The sequence below is a fragment of the Suncus etruscus genome, chromosome 1 (assembly GCF_024139225.1).
Source record: "Suncus etruscus isolate mSunEtr1 chromosome 1, mSunEtr1.pri.cur, whole genome shotgun sequence".
NCBI classification, from domain to species: domain Eukaryota; kingdom Metazoa; phylum Chordata; class Mammalia; order Eulipotyphla; family Soricidae; genus Suncus; species Suncus etruscus.
Genome location: NC_064848.1, coordinates 146843624 through 146864922, shown reverse-complemented (window position 1 = coordinate 146864922; position 21299 = coordinate 146843624). Strand labels below are relative to the sequence as shown.

General features: G+C 35.7%; 1 protein-coding gene and 1 non-coding gene across 2 annotated transcripts in view; one reads left to right on the top strand and one right to left on the bottom strand.

The window, feature by feature from the left end:
- DGKI (diacylglycerol kinase iota) overlaps nucleotides 1-21299 on the top strand; it is a 503984-nt gene that overhangs the window by 327392 nt on the left and 155293 nt on the right. The window contains exons 18-19 of the mRNA XM_049774493.1: nucleotides 1900-1973; nucleotides 4641-4752. Of these exons, the coding sequence (XP_049630450.1) occupies nucleotides 1900-1973; nucleotides 4641-4752 (186 nt within the window). The remainder of the gene's footprint in view (nucleotides 1-1899; nucleotides 1974-4640; nucleotides 4753-21299) is intronic.
- LOC125995776 (U6 spliceosomal RNA) lies at nucleotides 1316-1422 on the bottom strand. The gene has a single exon (XR_007491166.1). It is a non-coding gene; the product is annotated as a U6 spliceosomal RNA (small nuclear RNA).

Genomic DNA, 21299 nt, shown 5'->3' with positions numbered 1-21299 from the left:
TTTTGCCTAGTTTCTGAGAGTACTGTAAAAACACCTTTAATCAGTGTCAAATAGAATTTGGTTCTTATCAAAAGTATACTCAAAAAAGGTTTATTTATATAATCATATGAGATGTCCTGGAAATGATTGTTGAGAATGCTAGTGAAAATTACATTGTACTAAGATCATCTGGGAAAAGGGAAGCTATCCTTATTGCTTGCAGAATTAAACTCAGATGGGAACTCTAAAGAAATCATTGAAAATTTTCAGGGTGCTTGGAGCTTTTTTTTTTTATAACTTATGCCTTTATTATTATTTTTTTAAAATTTTTTATTTTGAATTATGAGTACAAAAGATGCAAAGAAAGAGGACAAGGTAAAGCTACAGTGGAAGGACAATCAGCCATAACATAATTCTCAGAAGAAGTCCCCTTGCTGATATCTTAACTTTGAACTTTCAGCCAAAGAACGTTAAGATAAATATAACAGAATCCATGTACAATTACTTTGTCCCTCAAGTTCTTGGAGCTTTTATGTTTCTCTCTGAAGAAGATACTAGGGTTCATTAAGGGTCAGGGTTGGACTGTGATGAGAGTGAATCATGATCTGTAGCCATGACAAGGATTTTCCTCTTTAATGTCTATCAACAATATCATATGAGAAAGCAAATTGAAAACCTTTTCTTTGATTAGTCAAAGGATGCTTTTGAGGACAGCCTTAACTGATGAAAGAGGACAAGCACAAAAGTGTGGTAGCCAAGTCAGCTTGAAGCCCTGTAGACTTTGAGGTTGTGTTTGTCCTGCAGTAAAGCTCTTTATCTCCATATAGAAGAGTCTGTGTGAAATAAACTTTCAAAGAGTGAATTACTAATGGAGATGCTACCAATTTCCATGAATACTTATAAAACATTGCATTATTGGGCCTGAAAGATAGCCTAAAGGTCTGAGTGCATGCTTTGTGTGAGGAAAGTCTAGGACAAAGTTCTAGGAAAAAGGTTCTAGGTCAAAGGTCTAGGTCAAATTGTCCCTGAGCACCAACAGAAGCAACTTCTCAGCGACCCTCCGGAACTGCTGGATGTGACTAAAAAAATTACATGAAATTTTGGGGCTGGAGCGATAGCACAGGGATAAGACATTTGCCTTGCATGGAATGACTCTGGTTCAAATACCTGCATACTAGATGGTTCCCTGAGCCTACCAGGAGTGACTTCTGAGCATAGAGCCAAGAGTAACTCCTCAGCACTACCAGGTGTGACCCAAAAACCAAAAAAAAAAAAAAAAAATTACATGAAATTTTGTACTATATATTCCATTTACACATTTAAAATATTTTTTTTTAAAAATATGGAACGCTTCACGAATTTGCGTGTCATCCTTGCGCAGGGGCCATGCTAATCTTCTCTGTATCGTTCCAATTTTAGTATATGTGCTGCCGAAGCGAGCACACATTTAAAATATTTTAAATTTCCAAATGAAAAAGTTTCCCAAAAGTTTATAAATAAGTAATCATATTTATAAATCTTGTTTGAATCAAATAGTATAGCACAGATTGCTACTGCTTCAAAATCAGGCCCCTTTCTTTTTCTTGTAATTATATTTTTGTGATGATACTAAAAGACCACATATTCAAAGACTAAGGATGATGCTAATGTCTTTGAACTTGAGGCCTGAGAAAAATAATTTTTACCAAATGTCATCTTTCTTTTTATATTAAATCAAAACAAAAATAAACTTGGAGGCTCTGGTTCTGATAAACCTTTATTCAGTGCAATTTAAATCATGAAAACTGGCAGTCATTTATGGAGGGACAAAAGCCTGTTGAGAACTGGTCATTGTTAACTTAATTACCTTGGGTAACTTTAAGGTTACCTCTCAAAAAAATTACTTCAAAATCCTTTCTTTTTCTGCTTTGTTTGTTGCAGTGTGATGGAACAGATCTCACTCCAAAGATTCAGGAATTGAAGTTCCAGTGTATAGTATTTTTAAATATACCCAGGTAAGCTTCAGACATCATTTTTTAGTTCAATGTGACCTCTGTTAGACGGGGATTATCTGGCTTTATTATAGAAAATTTCCAGGTACAATGAAATCAGTTATTTTAGTTTCTGTTTCAAACTTTACAACTTAGATAATTGTATTCTTACTCTGAAAATTTTGTACTCCCACGTGGGATCATGGGAGGGTGGGAGGGGGGAGAAAGTGAGAGAGAGAGAGAGAGAGAGAGAGAGAGAGAGAGAGAGAGAGAGAGAGAGAGAGAGAGAGAGAGAGAGAGAGAGAGAGTTTGCACATAAAATGGAATGAATGGTCTATACTTACCCATTCTCAAGCCTTGGCACCCCTCTTGACTAGAACAATTAAATTTAATCTCAGTTACTAATCTCTTTGATCCCCCAAGAAATTCAGACTTCAACAAATCATGTTCTCAGTTTCCCAAAAGCTGCTAGGAAAGAGCCCAGCCTTATTTTAGTATGGAATTCATTCAAAATCTTTGCCAGATGATTGCTTCAAAAAGAATAAAATAGGATAAATTAGAATAGTATTTTCTAGCCAGATGTCAACTCTCTTTAGTGCTATTATAACCTAGGATAAAGGAATATTTAAGACTAACTAGTCTTAAAAGAAGCTCATGATCTCAAGCCCATAAAATTAGATTCTTGGCTCGCAAGCCTAGGGAAAGGATGGATGTACAACCTTTGTTATTTGAAATTCAGATAACTCAGACACAGAATCTTCAAATAAGTTCTATTTAGGCTGAATTTAATTTCAATGGAATGGAAACGGGATATATGGTTAGGAAAATATAGTCTGCTGATTATTTCCAGCAGTGTTCAGTAGTCACTGGCAATATTATTCCAGAGGGATTTTAATCTTTTTTGCTTAAAAGGTCTAGACTCTCAGGAAATATTGTCAGCTTTCTTTAATTTTTCTCTATTTTATTTTCTTGCTTCTTTACCTTCTTATTTCTCTGCCTTTCCCTTTCTGTAATTCCTTTTCCTTGACATTTATTGTGTTCTAATGTTTTCTTCTCATACATCTTATCTTTTTCTGCTCCTTATCTTTTTTTTCCCTTTCTTTTCAGTTATATACTCATCTTCCATGGGTACTTACCATCTTAGTTATGAGTAGAATATTTATTATTTTCCCATCTCAATAACTTTTTTCCCTTGTATATACCTCTTCCTCCAAATTTTAAGGTCACTTATTGATGACTCATGAAATATCCAAAAGCCAACATACCAATTCTAGAATGAGAAATGCAGAGAAGGTTAGATACTATAGGATGCTTTTATTATCAAAATGAGACTGATTTTTACAGATTGATATATTTGTTTATTTATTTAGTTAGTTTTTGGGTCACACCCAGCAGTGCTCAGGGGTTACTCCTGGCTCTATTCTCAGAAATCGCTCCTGGCAGGCCCGGGGGACCATATGGGATACTGGGATTTGAACCACCGTCCTTTTGCATGTAAGGCAATGCCCTACCTCCATGCTATCTCTCCGGCACCACAGATTAATATTTTAAAACTGTGTAAATTCCATTTTTCCCATTGAAAAAGTATACCAGATTAGAACATTATTCTTTTCTAAAAATATATTATTTGTTCATACAGTTTTGGGATTTCAAGGCCTTAGCTTCATATCTCTTTTTATGTAGTTGTCATTATTTTCGTCACCAAAAATGCCTCCTTTGGCAGTACTTTAATCACCTACTTTTACCTTTTGGTAATTTCCATAGTGTTACCAATTTTAGGAATTAGTCTTATTTCTTGTGATTTTTTACTCAAGTTTATTTTCTTTGCTGTTCATATTCCACAAGGAATATTTTTCACCTCCTGACTTACTTCACTCAGGAAGATTATAATCACCTCACATTTTGTCTACCTTACCCCAGGGGGCACAGTTTCATATCTTTTTATTGGAGTCAGAAGATAGTACATCAGAAGGGTGCTTGCCTTGTACACAGCTGACCTGGGTTTGATCTTTGGTACCTCATATGTACCCCAGAAGCCCACCAGGAATAATTCCTTAACACAGAGCCAGAAGTAGTCCCTGAGTATCACAGATGTGGCCCCAGAATACAAAAATAAAAAAGATTTATAAAAACAATTTTTTAAATGGCAGAGTAGAATTTTGCCATTTTAAATTCTGAGTAGTATATATACCACAACCATATCACAATAATATATATACTTATATGTGTACATATACCATATTTATACACTATTCTGAGTAGTATACAGTATCTACTATAGTATACACTATACATATACACTATTCCCAGTGGTATTTATGTATATATATATATATATATATAAATATATATATATATATAAAATACCACAACTTGTTTTTCTAGTCAACTGTTTATAGATATTTAGGTTGAGTCTGTGTTTTAATTATTAGGAATAAGCTGCTGTGAACATAAGGGGAGAAAAATCCTTTGAAAATAGTTTTTTTTTTGTGCTGGATCTCGTGGAATTTCCATTTTTAATTTTTGATGTAATTGCCATATTATTATTTGTGGAGACTATATGGTTTATATTCCTACCAATAGCAGTAAACTGTTCTTCAAGGAAATAAACATTGAACTAAACTATAACTTAATACCAAATAAATATTAGAGAAATGGACTCAGTGTATTTTTTTTAATATTACCTTACAGATATTGTGCTGGCACAATGCCCTGGGGAAACCCAGGCGATCACCATGATTTTGAACCTCAGCGTCATGATGATGGTTATATTGAAGTTATTGGATTCACCATGGCCTCTTTGGTGAGAAATGAAACAGTTTAACTGAAATAAAATTATTACAGGGTTAGTCTACGGTCTCTGGGCATATATTTTCTTCATCAATTTATAAACATAATATCTTGTAGCTTGGAGAAATGCAAGAGCAAAATAAAAACTGGGTTTTTTATGTATTTTTTGGAGGGTATTGGGCCACACTTGGAAGCACTTGTGTTACTCTTGGTTCTGCTTTAAGAAATCATTTCTGGCTGGCTTGGGGGACCATATGGAATGCTGGATAGAACCCAGGTCAGCCATGTACAAGACAAATACCCTATTTACTTTGCTATTGCTCTGGCCCCACAAAAAATTTTATTTATAAAAATTGATGCATATTGGTATGAACTTTTTACAATAGCAGGTAGAATTTTGCCATTTTAAATTCGGAGTAGTATATATATAACACAACTTAACACAATCATATATATATATACTTAACTATAATATACACTATACATATACACTATTCTGAGTAGTATATATATATGATATATATACCACAACTTATTTTTCTAGTCAGTTGGGGCTGGAGCGGTGGTGCTAGAGGTAAGGCATCTGCCTTACAAGTACTAGCCTAGGACAGACTGCAGTTTGATCCCCCGGTGTCCTATATGGTGCCCCCAAGCCAGGAGCAATTTCTGAGTGCATAGCCAGGAGTAACCCCAGAGCATCAACGGGTGTAGCCCAAAAACAAAAACAAAACAAAAACAGAATTTTTCTAGTCAACTACATTTATAGATATCATTTGCTAATTTTTCGTATTAGTTTTCTACATAACTACATATAAAGTTTCCAAACTTAAAGCATTATTCTATAGATATCCCAGCACAATGAGATGCAAAATCTAAATCCTTTGATATTTTTGGTTTCTCTGATATTTTTGTGGAGAACTTAAGTGTACAGGGAGAAAGGAAAGTGAAACTGTGTCTATCTTTATATTACCTACCTAAGTTTAAGATAGGTATCTCTTCTATTTCAAAATTCCTAAATATAGAAAGACAAACTTATAGAGACATTAATAAATATTCACTTGCATAATGTTTCACAATATTGTAATTTTGTTGTGTTCTAGTTTGTTTGCATTATGAAAATCAATTTATAGCATAGAGGTATTTTCAAGTAGGTTTTTGGCATGATTCTCAACTACTAGTGAATGATGAAAAAATATTAAAGTTATGATTATTTTATTATTATGAATACATCAGGTCCTGTTATACATTTATAAATTAAAATAAAACTTCTACTCATAACTCTTGGTAAGTGTTAGAGTTTATGTACTTGATAGAAGGATGCCCATTATCTGAGATGATGTTGCTTGCTAAACTGACCTCTGGGATAAAATGGTTGCAGAGTGTAGAAGGATGGATTAGGATCAGTCTAGTCATATGCTGAGAGAAAAAAGTCTGAAAGAGAGAAACAGACACAGAATGGTCTCACTCATTTGTGGGATTTAAGAAAAATAAAAGACATTATTTTAATAATATCCAGAGACTATAGAAATGAGGGCTGAAAGAATTGGTCCATGATATGAAGCTTACCACAAATAGTGGTGAGTGCAGCTAGAAAAATAACTACATTATTCTGACAATGGAAGTGAGAGGAATAGAATGTCTTCAATATGGGCAGGTGGTGAGGAGGAGGGAGATGGGGACATTGGTAGTGGAAAGGTTATGCTGGTGAAGGGAGGTGTTCTTTTCTATAACTGAAACCCAACTACAAACATATTTGTAATCATGGTACTTAAAGATATTATTATAAAAAATAAAGGTTATAGTCAAAATACCCCTCATTCTTTTCAAAGTTCATTTTTGGAAACTTTTTTGAGGTGTGTAGGGTGCCATACTTTGTGGTGCACAGTGTTTGCTCTTGACTCTGCTTAGGGATTACTCCTAGAGGTGCTCAGGGGGACCATATGTGGTGCCCGACATAGAACTTCAGCAGGCTGCCTGAAAAGCAAGTACTTTTCCTCTAAAGCTTTTTGTTCATTTCAGTTATAAACTATCACTCTGGCCCTAGCTATAAATATTTAGAATTTTTGGGGGGGAGGCCCATACCTGGCAATGTTCAGAGATTACTCCTGGCTCGCATTCAAATTACTTGGGATATGATATGAGATCCTAGGGATTGAACCTGGGTTGACTGTGTGTGTATAAGGCGAAGCACTTTACCCCCTGCACTATCTCTTTGGCAACCTATGATTATTTTTAAATAAAATTTTGTTTTTATGAATACAACATTTCACTCAGCATAATAGTCACAAAATTTGCCTATACATGGATGGATATGGAGACAATTATGCTATTCATGAATAGGCAGATTTCATGACTTCATTTTTCCTAACAGTTGCATAGTGTTCCACTGTGTAGATGTACCACATTTTCATTAGCTACCCATCTGTTGTTAAACACCTACAGTCTACTTTGATAACTTTTAGAAGAAAGGGATAATAGAAAGGAGAGATGTTTGCACACTGTGTGTAGATGAGGTATTACCTTATAGAAATTTGGTCCTCTGCCCTTCCATTGTGGAGGTGCTATCAATATCGATCACCCAAAAAATGACAAAATTTCATAATCTAGAGATTTTCCTTTGTTTCCAAGGTAAAATAAAAATCTGTCTGAGGTCTTGGAGATGGCTCTAAGGGGTGGTATGCATGCCTTTTATACTCAGTTCCCCAAGTGTGATCCTCAGAACATTGGAGCTTTTAGCCCTGCTGGGTATGACTCCCCCCCCAAAAATATACCTTGAAAAAAAAAGTGATTTTTCAAATAGATACCACAGGAAATAAAGTGCTTGCCTTGTATGTAGTCATTCTAAGTTTGATCTCTGTTACTGCATTTGGTCCACTGGCATTTTCATAAAGAAGTCTTGAGTACAACCAAATCTGCCCTGCACCCCTATAAGACAAAAAGAAGGAAAACAAGGAGTTAAATGTGGCTTCCAACAGTGCAATTTGAATATCTTATACTTTCTGGTGATACTGGTATATGTTTTCCTATGTTCATACATATTTTACATGTTGGCCATGTGGCTCAAAGTCCACCACTGTAAATTATTTAAGATGGATACATTTTATTTTTGTTTCTTCAATTTTACATTTTTAAAATATGGGAGTAATTATTGTATTTATTATGCCTCTTTGGAATGAAGTTACTTGAATATGTATATATCTGTAGTACTTTAGGTGTGTGTTATTGTGTGCCTAAATTATCTAGAGTAGCACTGTAAGAGATTCTGTTTTTACTCTATTTTATTTTATTCTATTTTTAAATAGAATGATTGCAATTAGAAAAAAATACCTTGTAGAATCTTTATCATTAATTGCCGATTTCAAAGCAGAAGTCTTCAATTCATTTAACGCGTTGAAATGAATTCCTACTAATTAAGATGATTCTCTGTTGGTTCTTGGTAACCTCATTACTTTTTTGGATTTTTACACAGGCCATAATCAGACATTGTACTTTGTATTTATTTTTGCCACAATTTGCTGTCATTAAACTTGTAAAGGTTCTTTCATGTTGAATCTGTTTCTAAGTAGTTCAGAACTTTTCAGGACAGTTCAAAGCTTTATTCAGACTGAGGAATCGAGAGCCTAATTTGCCATGCTGTATGAAATCCAAAGACTTCTGTCTCCACAACTTTAAAGAAAGCATATACAGCTTTCTTTTTTGGTAATTGATATTAAAATATGTAGGCTCTTTTATATTTATGAGTTTGAGGATATTCAGTGAGAAAAATTACACAAGGAGATTCCCAGGGTGAAGTTTCATACATATCAGATCATCTCTAATTAATATTTTTAGAAAAAAAGTAATGTTAAATGTTTTCTTATTTCAGTAATTAACATACTGGTAAGAAAATAAAATTACAAATATTCCTGATCACATGACTCAAAGAAGAATTAATATTTTATGTATTCTATTTGATTTATTAAAGCACATATAAAAGTGACTATCTGCTCTATCATTGTATGCATGTGTCCCAATTTAATAAAAGTAGTTCCTGTTTTTTTTAAAATTTTTTAACATATCCAAGGATCTTAGAAGTTACTTCTGGTTCTCCATTCAAGGAATTATTTCTGGTGATACTTGTGGAATCATATACGCTGCCAGGGATCAAATTCAGGCCAACTTCTTGCAAGGACCCTACCCACTGTACGACCACTTTGGCACTAATATTGATTCTTTATTAAAAATTTTATGAAATTTAACATTTTGGATGTTTGCTATTTTAGGCAGGTCCATAATTATTCTAATGGTTCATAAATATGTTCAGATTTCAAATTTTTCTTTGATAAGTAACCAGAAAAGAAATGACTGATACAATACAGAAACATGCCTAAGCCTCTTTTTTTTTTAATTCCAAATGTTGTTACATTTATTTATGGAGGCAGTTGTTATGGAGGCTGTATCTTGTGAAATATTATTGATTTCTATCATAAATATGATGTTTTCTTAATGTGTATTTCTCTATCACCCCTTTAATTTTTAATAATATCTTTATTTAAACATCGTGATTACAAACATGATTGTAGTTGGGTTTCAGTCACAAAAAGAACACCCCCCCCTTCACTAGAGCAACTTTCCATCACCAATGCTCTCATCACCTCCCTCCCCCATCCCCCACCTATATTCGAGGTAGACTTTCTTTTTTTTAATTTATTTTTTTATTTAAACACATTGATTACATACATGATTGTGTTTGGGTTTCAGTCATGTAAAGAACACCACCCATCACCAGTGCAACATTCCCATCACCAATGTCCCAAGTCTCCCTCCTCCCCACCCGACCCCCGCCTGTACTCTAAACAGGCTCTCCATTTCCCTCATACATTTTCATTATTAGGAAAGTTCAAAATGAAGTTATTTCTCTAACTAAACTAATCACTCTTTGTGGTGAGCTTCCTGTGGTGAGCTGGAACTTCCAGCTCTTTTCTCTTTTGTGTCTGAAAATTATTATTGCAAGAATGTCTTTCATTTTTCTTAAAACCCATGAGTGAGACCATTCTGCGTTTTTCTCTCTCTCTCTCTGACTTATTTCACTCAGCATAATAGATTCCATGTACATCCATGTATAGGAAAATTTCATGACTTCGTCTCTCCTGACAGCTGCATAATATTCCATTGTGTATATGTACCACAGTTTCTTTAGCCATTCATCTGTTGAAGGGCATCTTGGTTGTTTCCAGAGTCTTGCTATGGTAAATAGTGCTGCAATGAATATAGGTGTAAGGAAGGGGTTTTTGTACTGTATTTTTGTGTTCCTAGGGTATATTCCTAGGAGTGGTATAGCTGGATCATATGAGAGCTCAATTTCAAGTTTTTGGAGGAATCTCCATATCGCTTTCCATAAAGGTTGAACTAGACGGCATTCCCACCAGCAGTGGATAAGAGTTCCTTTCTCTCCACATCCCCACCAACACTGTTTATTCTCATTCTTTGTGATGTGTGCCATTCTCTGTGGTGTGAGGTGGTATCTCATCGTTGTTTTGATTTGCATCTCCCTGATGATTAGTGATGTGGAGCACTTTTTCATGTGTCTTTTGGCCATTTGTATTTCTTCTTTGTCAAAGTGTCTGTTCATTTCTTCTCCCCATTTTTTGATGGGATTAGATGTTTTTTTTCTTGTAAAGTTCTGTCAGTGCCTTGTATATTTTGGAGATTAGCCCCTTATCTGATGGGTATTGGGTGAATAGTTTCTCCCACTCAGTGGGTGGCTCTTGTATCCTGGGCACTATTTCCTTTGAGATGCAGAAGCTTCTCAGCTTAATATATTCCCATCTGTTAATCTCTGCTTTCACTTGCTTGGAGAGTGCAGTTTCCTCCTTGAAGATGCCTGTAATGTCCTGGAGTGTCTTGCCTATGTGCTGTTCTATATATCTTATGGTTTTGGGGCTGATATCAAGGTCTTTAATCCATTTGGATTTTACCTTCGTACATGATGATAGCTGGGGGTCTAAGTTCAATTTTTTGCAAGTGGCTATCCAATTGTGCCAACACCACTTGTTGAAGAGGCTTTCCCTGCTCCATTTAGGGTTTTCTGCTCCTTTATCAAAAATTAGTTGATTGTATGTCTGGGGAACATTTTCTGAGTATTCAAGCCTATTCCACTGATCTGAGGGCCTGTCCTTATTCCAATACCATGCTGTTTTGATAACTATTGCTTTGTAGTACAGTTTAAAGTTGGGGAAAGTAATTCCTCCCATATTCTTTTTCCCAATGATTGCTTTAGCTATTCGAGGGTGTTTATTGTTCCAAATGAATTTCAAAAGTGTCTGATCCACTTCTTTGAAGAATGTCATGGGTATCTTTAGAGGGATAGCATTAAATATGTATAATGCCTTGGGGAGTATTGCCATTTTGATGATGTTAATCCTGCCAATCCACGAGCAGGGTATGCGTTTCCATTTCCGCATGTCCTCTCTTATTTCCTGGAGCAGAGTTTTATAGTTTTCTTTGTATAGGTCCTTCACATTTTTAGTCAAGTTGATTCCAAGATATTTGAGTTTGTGTGGCACTATTGTGAATGGGGTTGTTTTCTTAATGTCCATTTCTTCCTGATTACCATTGGTGTATAGAAAGGCCATTAATTTTTGTGTGTTAATTTTGTAGCCTGCCACCTTGCTATATGAGTCTATTGTTTCTAGAAACTTTTTGGTAGAGTCTTTAGGGTTTTCTAAGTAGAGTATCATGTCATCTGCAAACAGTGAGAGCTTGACTTCTTCCTTTCCTATCTGGATTCCCTTGATATCTTTTTCTTGCCTAATCGCTATAGCAAGTACTTCCAGTGCTATGTTGAATAGGAGTGGTGAGAGAGGACAGCTTTGTCTTGTACCAGAATTTAGAGGGAAGGCTTTTAGTTTTTCTCCATTGAGGATAATATTTGCCATTGGCTTGTGGTAGATGGCTTCAACTAGATTGAGAAAGGTTCCTTCCATTCCCATCTTGCTGAGAGTTTTGATCAAGAATGGGTGTTGGACCTTATCAAATGCTTTCTCTGCATCTATTGATATGATCATGTGGTTTTTATTTTTCTTGTTATTGATCACCCATGTGCATTGGAGAAAAATGTGTATCCAGTTTTCTGGGGATGGAGTGCCCTATTTATATCTACTAGTCCACTTCTTCCATTTCTCTTTTCAGAGCTATTATATTCTTGTTGGGTTTCAACCTTGTTGACCTATTAAGGGGTATCAGGGCAGCGTTGAGATCTTGCACTATTATTGTGTTATTATTGATGTCTTCTTTTAGGTTTGTCAACAGTTGTATTAAATATTTTGCTGGTCCATCTTTGGGTGCATGTATGTTTAGAAGTGTGATTTCTTCTTGTTATACATATCCTTTAATTAGTATGAAATGACCATATTTGTCCCTTATAACTTTTTTAAGTCTAAAATTTGTTTCATCTGAAACTAATATGGCCACTCCAGCTTTCTTAGCACTCAGAGGAGATTCCTCTGTCTATGTACTCATGCCCACATAAAGACATGCATTAGTGATGTAATTTTAAGTTGTTTTTAGAGTTCTGACTCTAATAGGATGAGTCTGAGCTCTTAAGGACTGGTTGAATTAAGTTAAATAATTAGCGTAGGTATAGCTTAGGAAAGGGAGGAAGGGAGAACAAGAGATCAGAGAGAAGAGAATAATTAAATATAGTAAAAATAAATTAAAAAAGAAAATTAAGTATGTCAAATAAAAGAGGTTGGGCCGGTGCATCAGAGTTGGGAGGGTTTCTTATTTTCTAGGCATTTCATCAGCGATGGGTTTGGCCTTGCTAAATGAGGGTTTCAGAGTTAGATAATGGCTGGAGTATTTTAGGTTACACATAGTTTTTGCATCTCATGTACTAGCAATCTGGTTGTGAGGTCTATATGTAGGTGGCTACCCTATGTAGTATTGTCTGCTGCATCTTATGTATCAAATTTCCTTTCCTTAAGCGAAACTAACAGTGTGAATTTTATTTAACATACATTGAATTAATGATTATGACGAAGAGGAAGAAGAAAAAAGGGGAGAAGGAAAGAAGTAAGGAAAAGAGTCAGAGAGAGAGAGAGAGAGAGGGAGAAAGAGAGAGAGGAAATATTAATTTGCCAAAATGTGTTCATCAATTAGGTCCTGTAACATAAGTCTGTGGTTTGCAGTTACTGTTTTAGTGGTCTGAATGATAATATAATTCAGGTCCTGTCAGATGGTCTGCCTGCTGCCTTCTCCAGCCAGAAATCCCATTCCTGCTTTTTTAAGGATGTTGTTTGCTTGGATGATTTTTCTCCAGCCTTTGATTTTGAATCTGTGCTGGTGCTGATTATTCAGATGTGTTTCTTGTCAGTAGCAAAATGTTGGATTCTGCTTTTTGATCCATTTTGCCACTCTGTGTCTCTTAACAGGTTCATTTAGTCCATTGATGTTGAGAAAGATAATTGTCATGGGATTTAGTGTCATCTTTTTTGTAGAAGTTTGTTGTGTCTTTTGGTCTTTCTTTCCTCAAAATAAACCTTACTGTGTTTCTTTTAGGGCTGGTTTTGAGTCTGTTTTCTGAGCTGTTGTTTATTAGTCAAGGCATGTATACTTCCTTCAAACCTGAAAGTGAGTCTGGCTGGATGTAGTAGTCTAGGTGAGCATTCATTTCATTATGTTTTATCACTATATCCCACCACTGCCTTCTGGCCTTGAAGGTTTCTTGTGACAGATCTGCTGTAATTCTTAAGGATGCTCCTTTGAATGTAATTTTCCTTTTTGATATTGCAGCTTTCAGTATTGTATTGCTACCTGTGGGATTTGTCATTGTGACTAGGATATGTCTTGGCGTGCTTTTCTTGAGTCTCTCTTAGCTGATAGTCTTCAGGCATGTTGGATTGGTTGCATGTAATTTTTAGCTCTGGAAATTTTTCTGTAATGATGTCCTTGACTGTTGATTCTTCCTGGGGATTTTCTTCCTGGATTTCTGGGACTGCAATAATTCTTATGTTGCTTCTTTTGAATTTATTGAACATTTCTATTTTCATCTATTCACAATATTTGAGTATTTTTTCCATTGTCTGATCATTTGCTTTAAGTTTTTTTTCCATTCTCTTCTGCTGTATAGAGTTGTTAAACATCTCATCTTCCATCTCACAAATTCTGTCCTCAGCTGCTATTATTCTATTGGAGAGGCTATCAATAGAGATTTTCATTTCATCTACTGAGTTTTTTAGTCCCATTATATCAGTTTGAAGTTTTCTGAATTCTATGTTGTGTTCTGTTCAGCTTGATCTATGCTCTTTCATTTCTATGAGGATCCTCCATATTTCTTCTCTAAACTCCTTATCCAAGAGGCTAATTAGGTGGTAGATAATTTTTGGGTCATCAGAGCTGCCATCTTCATTCTCTATGCATGCTGTAGTCCTGTGTTGTTTCCCCTTTGCCATGCTTGTAGTGTCATTCTTACTAAGTGTTGAGATGGGGTTCATGTTCTAGAAGACAAGCGTGGCTGTGGAGCAAAACTGAGTGGCCCTGCTCTTCTGGCTCCACCCTTTGTGGGTGGAGACAAGCCTACCTAGCTGGGTGCTTCAGAGCTTTTGATGCTGGCATCTTTGGCTGTGCCCATTAGGAAGATGGGCACAGGTGCTGCTGTATACAAAGTCCCCTTTAGACCAACACAGGTAGAAATTAGTTCTGCCCTTGTGGGTGAAGACAAGCCTAATTGTGCTGGGCGCTTCAAAGCCTTTTTGGCTGTCGCTCTCACTCATGGGAATGCCTAAGCCTCTTAATAGTGATTATAGAATGGCTTTCTAGAAATTGTGTTATTTACTCACCCAACCTTAGTTTATGAGAATATTTTATGGGATGTGACTGAAATATAATACTCAACAAGTGCCAGAAATCTCATAATGGATCAAAACAGAAAACTGTTACAGTTAATGAAAAAAAAAAAAAAGAAGAAAGAACAACTACGTTCCATTTCAAGAAGGAAAAAGATTATATGTATGTAATAGTCAATTCTGTCTTCTAAAAAGAAAACAAAAACAAATTTGAGAGTATTTTTATCTCCTTTTTATTATTTTTTAAAATATTTTTATTATAATCTTTCCATCTTTTTGAGTTTAGTTTTCTGAAATGTCTGTGTTTTGTGCACACTTATATTTTACTCCTTTTTTGGTCACACTTGTCTGTGCTCAGGACTTATTCCTGACTGTTCAGGGATCACTCCTGGAAAGATTTAGAGGACCTTATTTAGTGGTGGTGAGAAATGAGCTGAGTTTGTTACTCAAGCAGTAGACCTGCTGAACGTCAGCCCCCAAACACATCTTTTTCTTTAAAAATTATTTTAATTGAGATTCTGTGGTTTACAGTGATTTTAATAATTTTTTTTCAGGGGCAGGAGAGATAAGTACAGCAGGTAGGCTCTTGACCTTGCTCACAACTCAGGTTCAATTCTCAACATCACATATGGCTCTCTGATCATCACTAAAAATAATTCCTGAGTGAAGAGCTAGGAGTAACCTCTGAGCATTGTTGTGTGTGACCCCAGAATTTTAAGAAATAAAGAGGTTCTAATGCACATAATTTCAATACCACACTCATCACCGGTGGACCCTTTTCTACTCCCGAGGATCCCACCAACCCTTTCTACCTCCAAGAAACTTAAAGCCCTTCCTTTCCAGGCTACCTCCCCCTTATTCAGTTGAGTGGATCATTTCTCCCATTGGATCTTTGTTGCTACCTTGTGTATGTTTAAGTTTTAAACATGCAAAATATTATTCTATATTCCCTTCTACATGAGATAAAGGGTTGATATCAAGATCTATAAAGCACTCACAAAACTCAACAACAAAAATAAATCCAATGAACCTGTCTATAAATAGAGATAGACAGACACTTCCAAAAGAAAACATACAGATGGGAAACAAGTATATTGAAAAGTGCTCATAGCCCCTTATGATTTGAAAATTGCAAATCAAAATAACAATGAGATACCACTGCTGTAAGAATAACACATATCAAATATCTGGAAAATACCAGTGTTGGTTGGCAGGGTTTAGTGAGAAAGAAATTCTTCTCCACTGTTGGTGGAAATGCCATCTGGTTCAGCCTTTATAGAAAACAATATAGAGAGCCATTAAATAGAATATGAATAGGACTACCATATTCCCTAGTGATACCATTTCTTTGCATCTATCCCCAATACATGAAAACATTAATTTTAAAGGGTATATGTATATCTATGTTCATCACCATAGAACACTTGCCAAGATTTAGAAACAACCCATCCAATATGCAACTATTGGGGGAGTGCATAGCTAGTAATGTTAGAGGCTACTCTCAATAGTTCTTGGGGTGCTGTGTTGTTCCATGAGTCCAGCTCAGGGACTTACACATACTAGAGAGCTACATCCTTAGCCCATTGTCTTTCATGTTTTAATAAACTGCAAAACTTCTTTTTTTCTGCCCTTTTTTTTTTTTTGCGTCATACCCCGGCAGTGCTTAGAGGGGTTACTCCTGGCTCTACACTCAGAAATCACCCCTGGAAGGCTCAGGGGAACATATGGGATGCCAGGATTCGAACCACTGTCCTTCTGCATGCAAGGCAAACACCTTCCCTCCATGCTATCTCTCTGGTCCCAAACTGAAAACCTTTTATATTTGAATTACAAATATTAATATATCCTGAGATCAGTAATTTTTTGTGGGGCACACTCAGTTGTATTCAGGACTTATGCCTGACTCTGTGCTCAGGGGTCACTCCTAACAGAGATCTGGGTAATATATACAGTACCTAGATTGAAGGGGGGGCGGGATTGGCCTCATGCAAGGCAAGTACCTTGTGGCTATATTATCTATCTATATGGCTCATATTCTGTCATTTTTTAAAAATCTTTTTATTTTTAATGTTTCTTTTGATGATCAGAAGTTTAAACATTCTTTTGAATTTCAATTTTAAAAGATGAATCATTTTATGATAGAGATTTTTGTGTCCTTACAAAGTCTTCCTTTTGGGGCTGGTGAGGTGGCGCTAGAGGTAAGGTGTCTGCCTTACAAGTGCTAGCCAAGGAAGGACCTCAGTTCGATCCCCCAGTGTCCCATATGATCCCCCCAAGCCAGGGACAATTTCTGAGTGCTTAGCCAGGAGTAACCCCTGAGCATCAAACGGGTGTGGCTGAAAAACCACCAAATTTAAAAAAAAAAAAGAAGTCTTCCTTTCTCCAAGACAATTTGAAAAGATATTTTCTTATATTTTGTTCTTGAAAATGCAATCTTTTAGATTTTATATGTAATAAATGAATCAACTCATTAGTTTGTGTGTTATGCAAAGATGGTATCATGATTACATTTTTTAAGTACACTTATCCCTCATTCTAGTAGTAGATACAGGGTCTACTACTAGACATAAATGTTGATTAGTTCTTGATCTAATATTTTCCTGATCAATAAGTAGTGTCCATCTTTGTCTCTGAGTACTTTCTGGGTCTGATTTCCAATGCTACATGGGTCCTCAAGCACCTTTGGAAGTGACCCTGGTGGTCCTTGAGCACTGTTGGGTATGTCTTCCACAACTAATAAGAAATACATTTATCCTGTTTCTTTTTCTAGCACTGTTTATTGAACATGCTTTTGTTTTCTCTGTAGTTGCCCTAGATAGTCATTCTTTCTCACAGATAAGTTGTTTTGTATCCTTGTCTCTTCCATTAATTAATTTATTTCTATGTCAGTACCATAGTGTTTGATTTCTGTAGCTTTATCTGATAATAAGAATAATTTTCAATTATTCTTTTATTTTGATTGTTTTTAGATTTTTATTTGTTTGGGGGCAATACCTGGCAATTCTCGGGACTGATGGCTCTGCACTCAGACTGGACGGACACTGGAGACCAAAAGGGGGCCAGGGATCAAACCTGGATCACCTGCTTACATCACAAGCAATCCACCTGCAGTATATCTTGCAGACCTCTTTTAGTATTTTATATAAATTTCATAATAAATTTAAACATGTTATCTAAATTAAAAATATCACTAGGAGAGGCCTGAGAGATAGCAGAGCAGTAGGGCATTTGCCTTGCATGCAGACGGATGGTGGTTCAAATCCCAGCATTCCATATGGTCCCTCGAGCCTGCTAGGGGTGATTTCTGAGCCCAGCGTCAGGAGTAACCCCTGAGTGCTTCTGAGTGTAATCCGAAAACAAAAACAAAACAAACAGAATTACCCCACAAAAAATATCATTAGGAGATTTTTTAATTTTCTAGAATTGTTTTGAATTTTAGATAAGTTTGAGATAACTGAGTATTCAATAAAATTTACATATTTTCCATTAAATTTTCTTTAATTTCTCTCTGTAGTAGTTTTTGGACTTGAGAAGAACGTGTATACCAATCTCTGAGGATGGAGGGCCCTGTATAAGTCCACTAGTCCTTTTTCTTTTTTTTTCTCATTTAGGGCTCTTATGTCTTTGCTAGTGTTTTGCCTAGTGGATCTGTCTAGTGGTAATATGGTGTGTTGAAATCTCCCACTACTATCACTTTTTTATCCATATGTTTTTCCAGGTTTATGAACAAAGCCTTACATATTTTTCTGACTGTATATTTGGTGCATAAATGTTGATTAGTTCTTTTTTGTTTTTGTTTTTGTTTTTGGCTCACACCAGCAGCACTCAGGGGTTACTCCTGGCTCTACACTCAGAAATCTCCCCTGGCAGGCTCAGGGGACATAAGGAATGCCATGATTCGAATGTCAGTCCTTCTGCATGGAAGGCAAACGCCTTACCTCCATGCTATCTCGCTGGCTCCATAGTTCTTGATCTAATATTCCCTTGATCAATAAGTAGTGTCCATCTTTGTCTCTGAGTACTTTCTTGAGGCTAAATGCAATTTGGTCTGATATGAGTATGGCTTTCCTAGATCTTTTTTTTCAGTAGCACATATAATTTATTTCCATCCTGAACTGTGTTTCCTGTAGGCAGCAGGTTTTTTTCCTGATCCATCCCTCTAATCTGTGCCTTTTAATAGAGAGTTTAGTCCATTGACATTTAAGGAAATTATTGACAGAGAGGGCTATTATGTAAGGCTGTTGTTGTTACAATTGGGGATTTGATTTGTGTGTTGATCTCTGAATAGTTCATTTAGAGTCAGTTTGGTTAATGCAAATATTGAGAGTTCTTTTTTGTCTGAGAATGTTTTTAACCCTCCCTCCCATGTAAATGAGAGCTTTCCTGGGTAGTGGACTCTAGGTTGGAAGTCTATTTCGAAAATTCAGTACATTAAATATGTCATTTCACTGTCTTCTTGCCTGGATTGTTTCATATGGAAGATCTGGGTTGATTCTTATGTTCCTTTGTACTTGAGATTTTTTTCTCTCTTATTGCTTTGCAGAATCCCCCCCCCCCCCCCAATTCGAATTACTGTATGTCTTGGTGTTGATATGTTAAGGTCCATTTTCTTTGGTACTCTTTTCAACTCATAGATTTGTACAGCCATCTCTTTCCAGAAAGTGGGAAAATTCTTTGCTATTATTTATCTCACTACTTGTTCTTCCCCTTTCGCTTTTTACTTCTCTTTTGGTATTCCTATTAGGCATAGATTATTTCTTTTGTCTTTGTTCATTAAGTACCTTACATTTTCTTTCAATGCTTTGTATCTTTTTTTCTTATTGACTTCTTTGTTGTTGTTGGCTTGTATTTTTGTCTTCAAGTTCATTCATGTGATTCTCTATGTGTGTAATTCTGCTATTATGGTCTACTAGCATGTTTTTTAGTTCTCTTAGTTCCATAGGTATGAATTTTCTCATCTTCTGATAGAGTTCTTTGATTTGGTTAAATTGTTCATCTATAGATTTCTTAATTTCTTCAGCTAGTGATTCCTTGAATACCATTGCTAAGATTTAAATGCTGATTTTAGATTTTCATCTATAGGGTGTGTGCACTTTGGAGGACCTGGAAATATGCTAGGATTACTTTCCATATCCCCAGGTATATTCCTTAATTTCCCCATTTCCCCATTGTTCTTTGCATTGAGTGAGTTGGAGTGCCAGTTTCAGGGTATTTTTTAAAAAAGTGGTCTGTTTAATTGTATAAGAGGTTGTTGGAGGTATATTTGCTTTGAGGTTTATTTTTTCTAAGTAAGCGAGGTTGCCCAAGTATGAAAGAAATGTGCACTACTTTGTTGAGTTGTTTTTCACTTTGAGGGCAGTATATTTTTTTAAGGTGAGAAACGTTAGAGAATCGTCTGATATAAGCTGAAGTGTCTGCGAGGTTTGTGGGGCTGTGGATCAGTGAGCTTTCTTTCCTGAGTGGATGCAGAGTTTTTGTGATGGCAGCTGGAAGGTTTGGAGGCGAACAGGTTGGGGAGGGGCTGTTTTGTGCACACCAAATTTAAAGAGTGACCTGTGGGTTCCTTCATTCCACCCTGGCTGAGCTAGAGTATGCAAGGGGCGGGGGTGGGGGGGTGGGTTTGGGGCTGTTCTCACCAGCGTTTTTTTTCCTGAGAGGGTAAGGGGCTTTTTTAATGGCAGCTGGTTGTAGTACAGTTTTTGGGTCCTTGAACACATATTCCTTTCTAACTATTTTATGAGTTTTGATGTTATTTTAAATAGCATTACTTTGGACTTCAGATTAATTATTCTTGCTAATATATTATAAACTCAATGCATTTATAGATACTTTTTCTTACAATGTTGTTAAATTCACTTATTAGTTTACTAGCTTTTCATCTGTTCCTAAAATTTTCTGCTTAAATAGAATGTAGATATTAAATATGAACAGTTTTTACTATTTTTATACTTTTAATTTATTTTAAATTATTTTTATTGTCATTTAGGTTAAATGGTTACAGTAATATTAACTTGCTTGGTCTTACTGAACAAAGTTATTGTATCTTCATGCCACTCAAGTGTCCAGGACCCTCAACCATTGTGTCTTGTCACACTCGGTCTACCCTTACCCCTTTCCTCCTCCCACTGCTTGGTAATCTCAGCTTTGAATTCAGGGGCCAAGAGTTTGTCCTCATTAGATATTGGCCATTTCCTTATGTTTCTCCCTATATGACAGATGAATGAGATCATCTAGTGTTTACCTTATTCCATCTGATTTATTTAGTAAGATGTCCTCCAGTTCCAACCAAGTCTCATACATAGAAAGATTTAATGGCTCCTTTTTAAATTTCCCTGTTTTCAATATTCTGTCTCTATTTTTGTCTTCTTGCTCTTTTGAGCACATATCTTGGAGTTTTCTTTTTGAGCTTATTTATGCATGTTAATAATCCTCAACTCAGATAAATTCTTATCTATGATTTCTTCAACTATGGTTCTTTATTGAATTTACCCTCCTGTTCATCAGGGATTTCTTTCTTTCTTTCTTTCTTTCTTTCTTTCTTTCTTTCTTTCTTTCTTTCTTTCTTTCTTTCTTTCTTTCTTTCTTTCTTCTTTCTTTCTTTCTTTCTTTCTTTCTTTCTTTCTTTCTTTCTTTCTTTCTTTCTTTCTTTCTTTCTTTCTTTCTTTCTTTCTTTCTTTCTTTCTTTCTTTCTTTCTTTCTTTCTTTCTTTCTTCCTTTCCTTTCTTTCTTTCCTTTT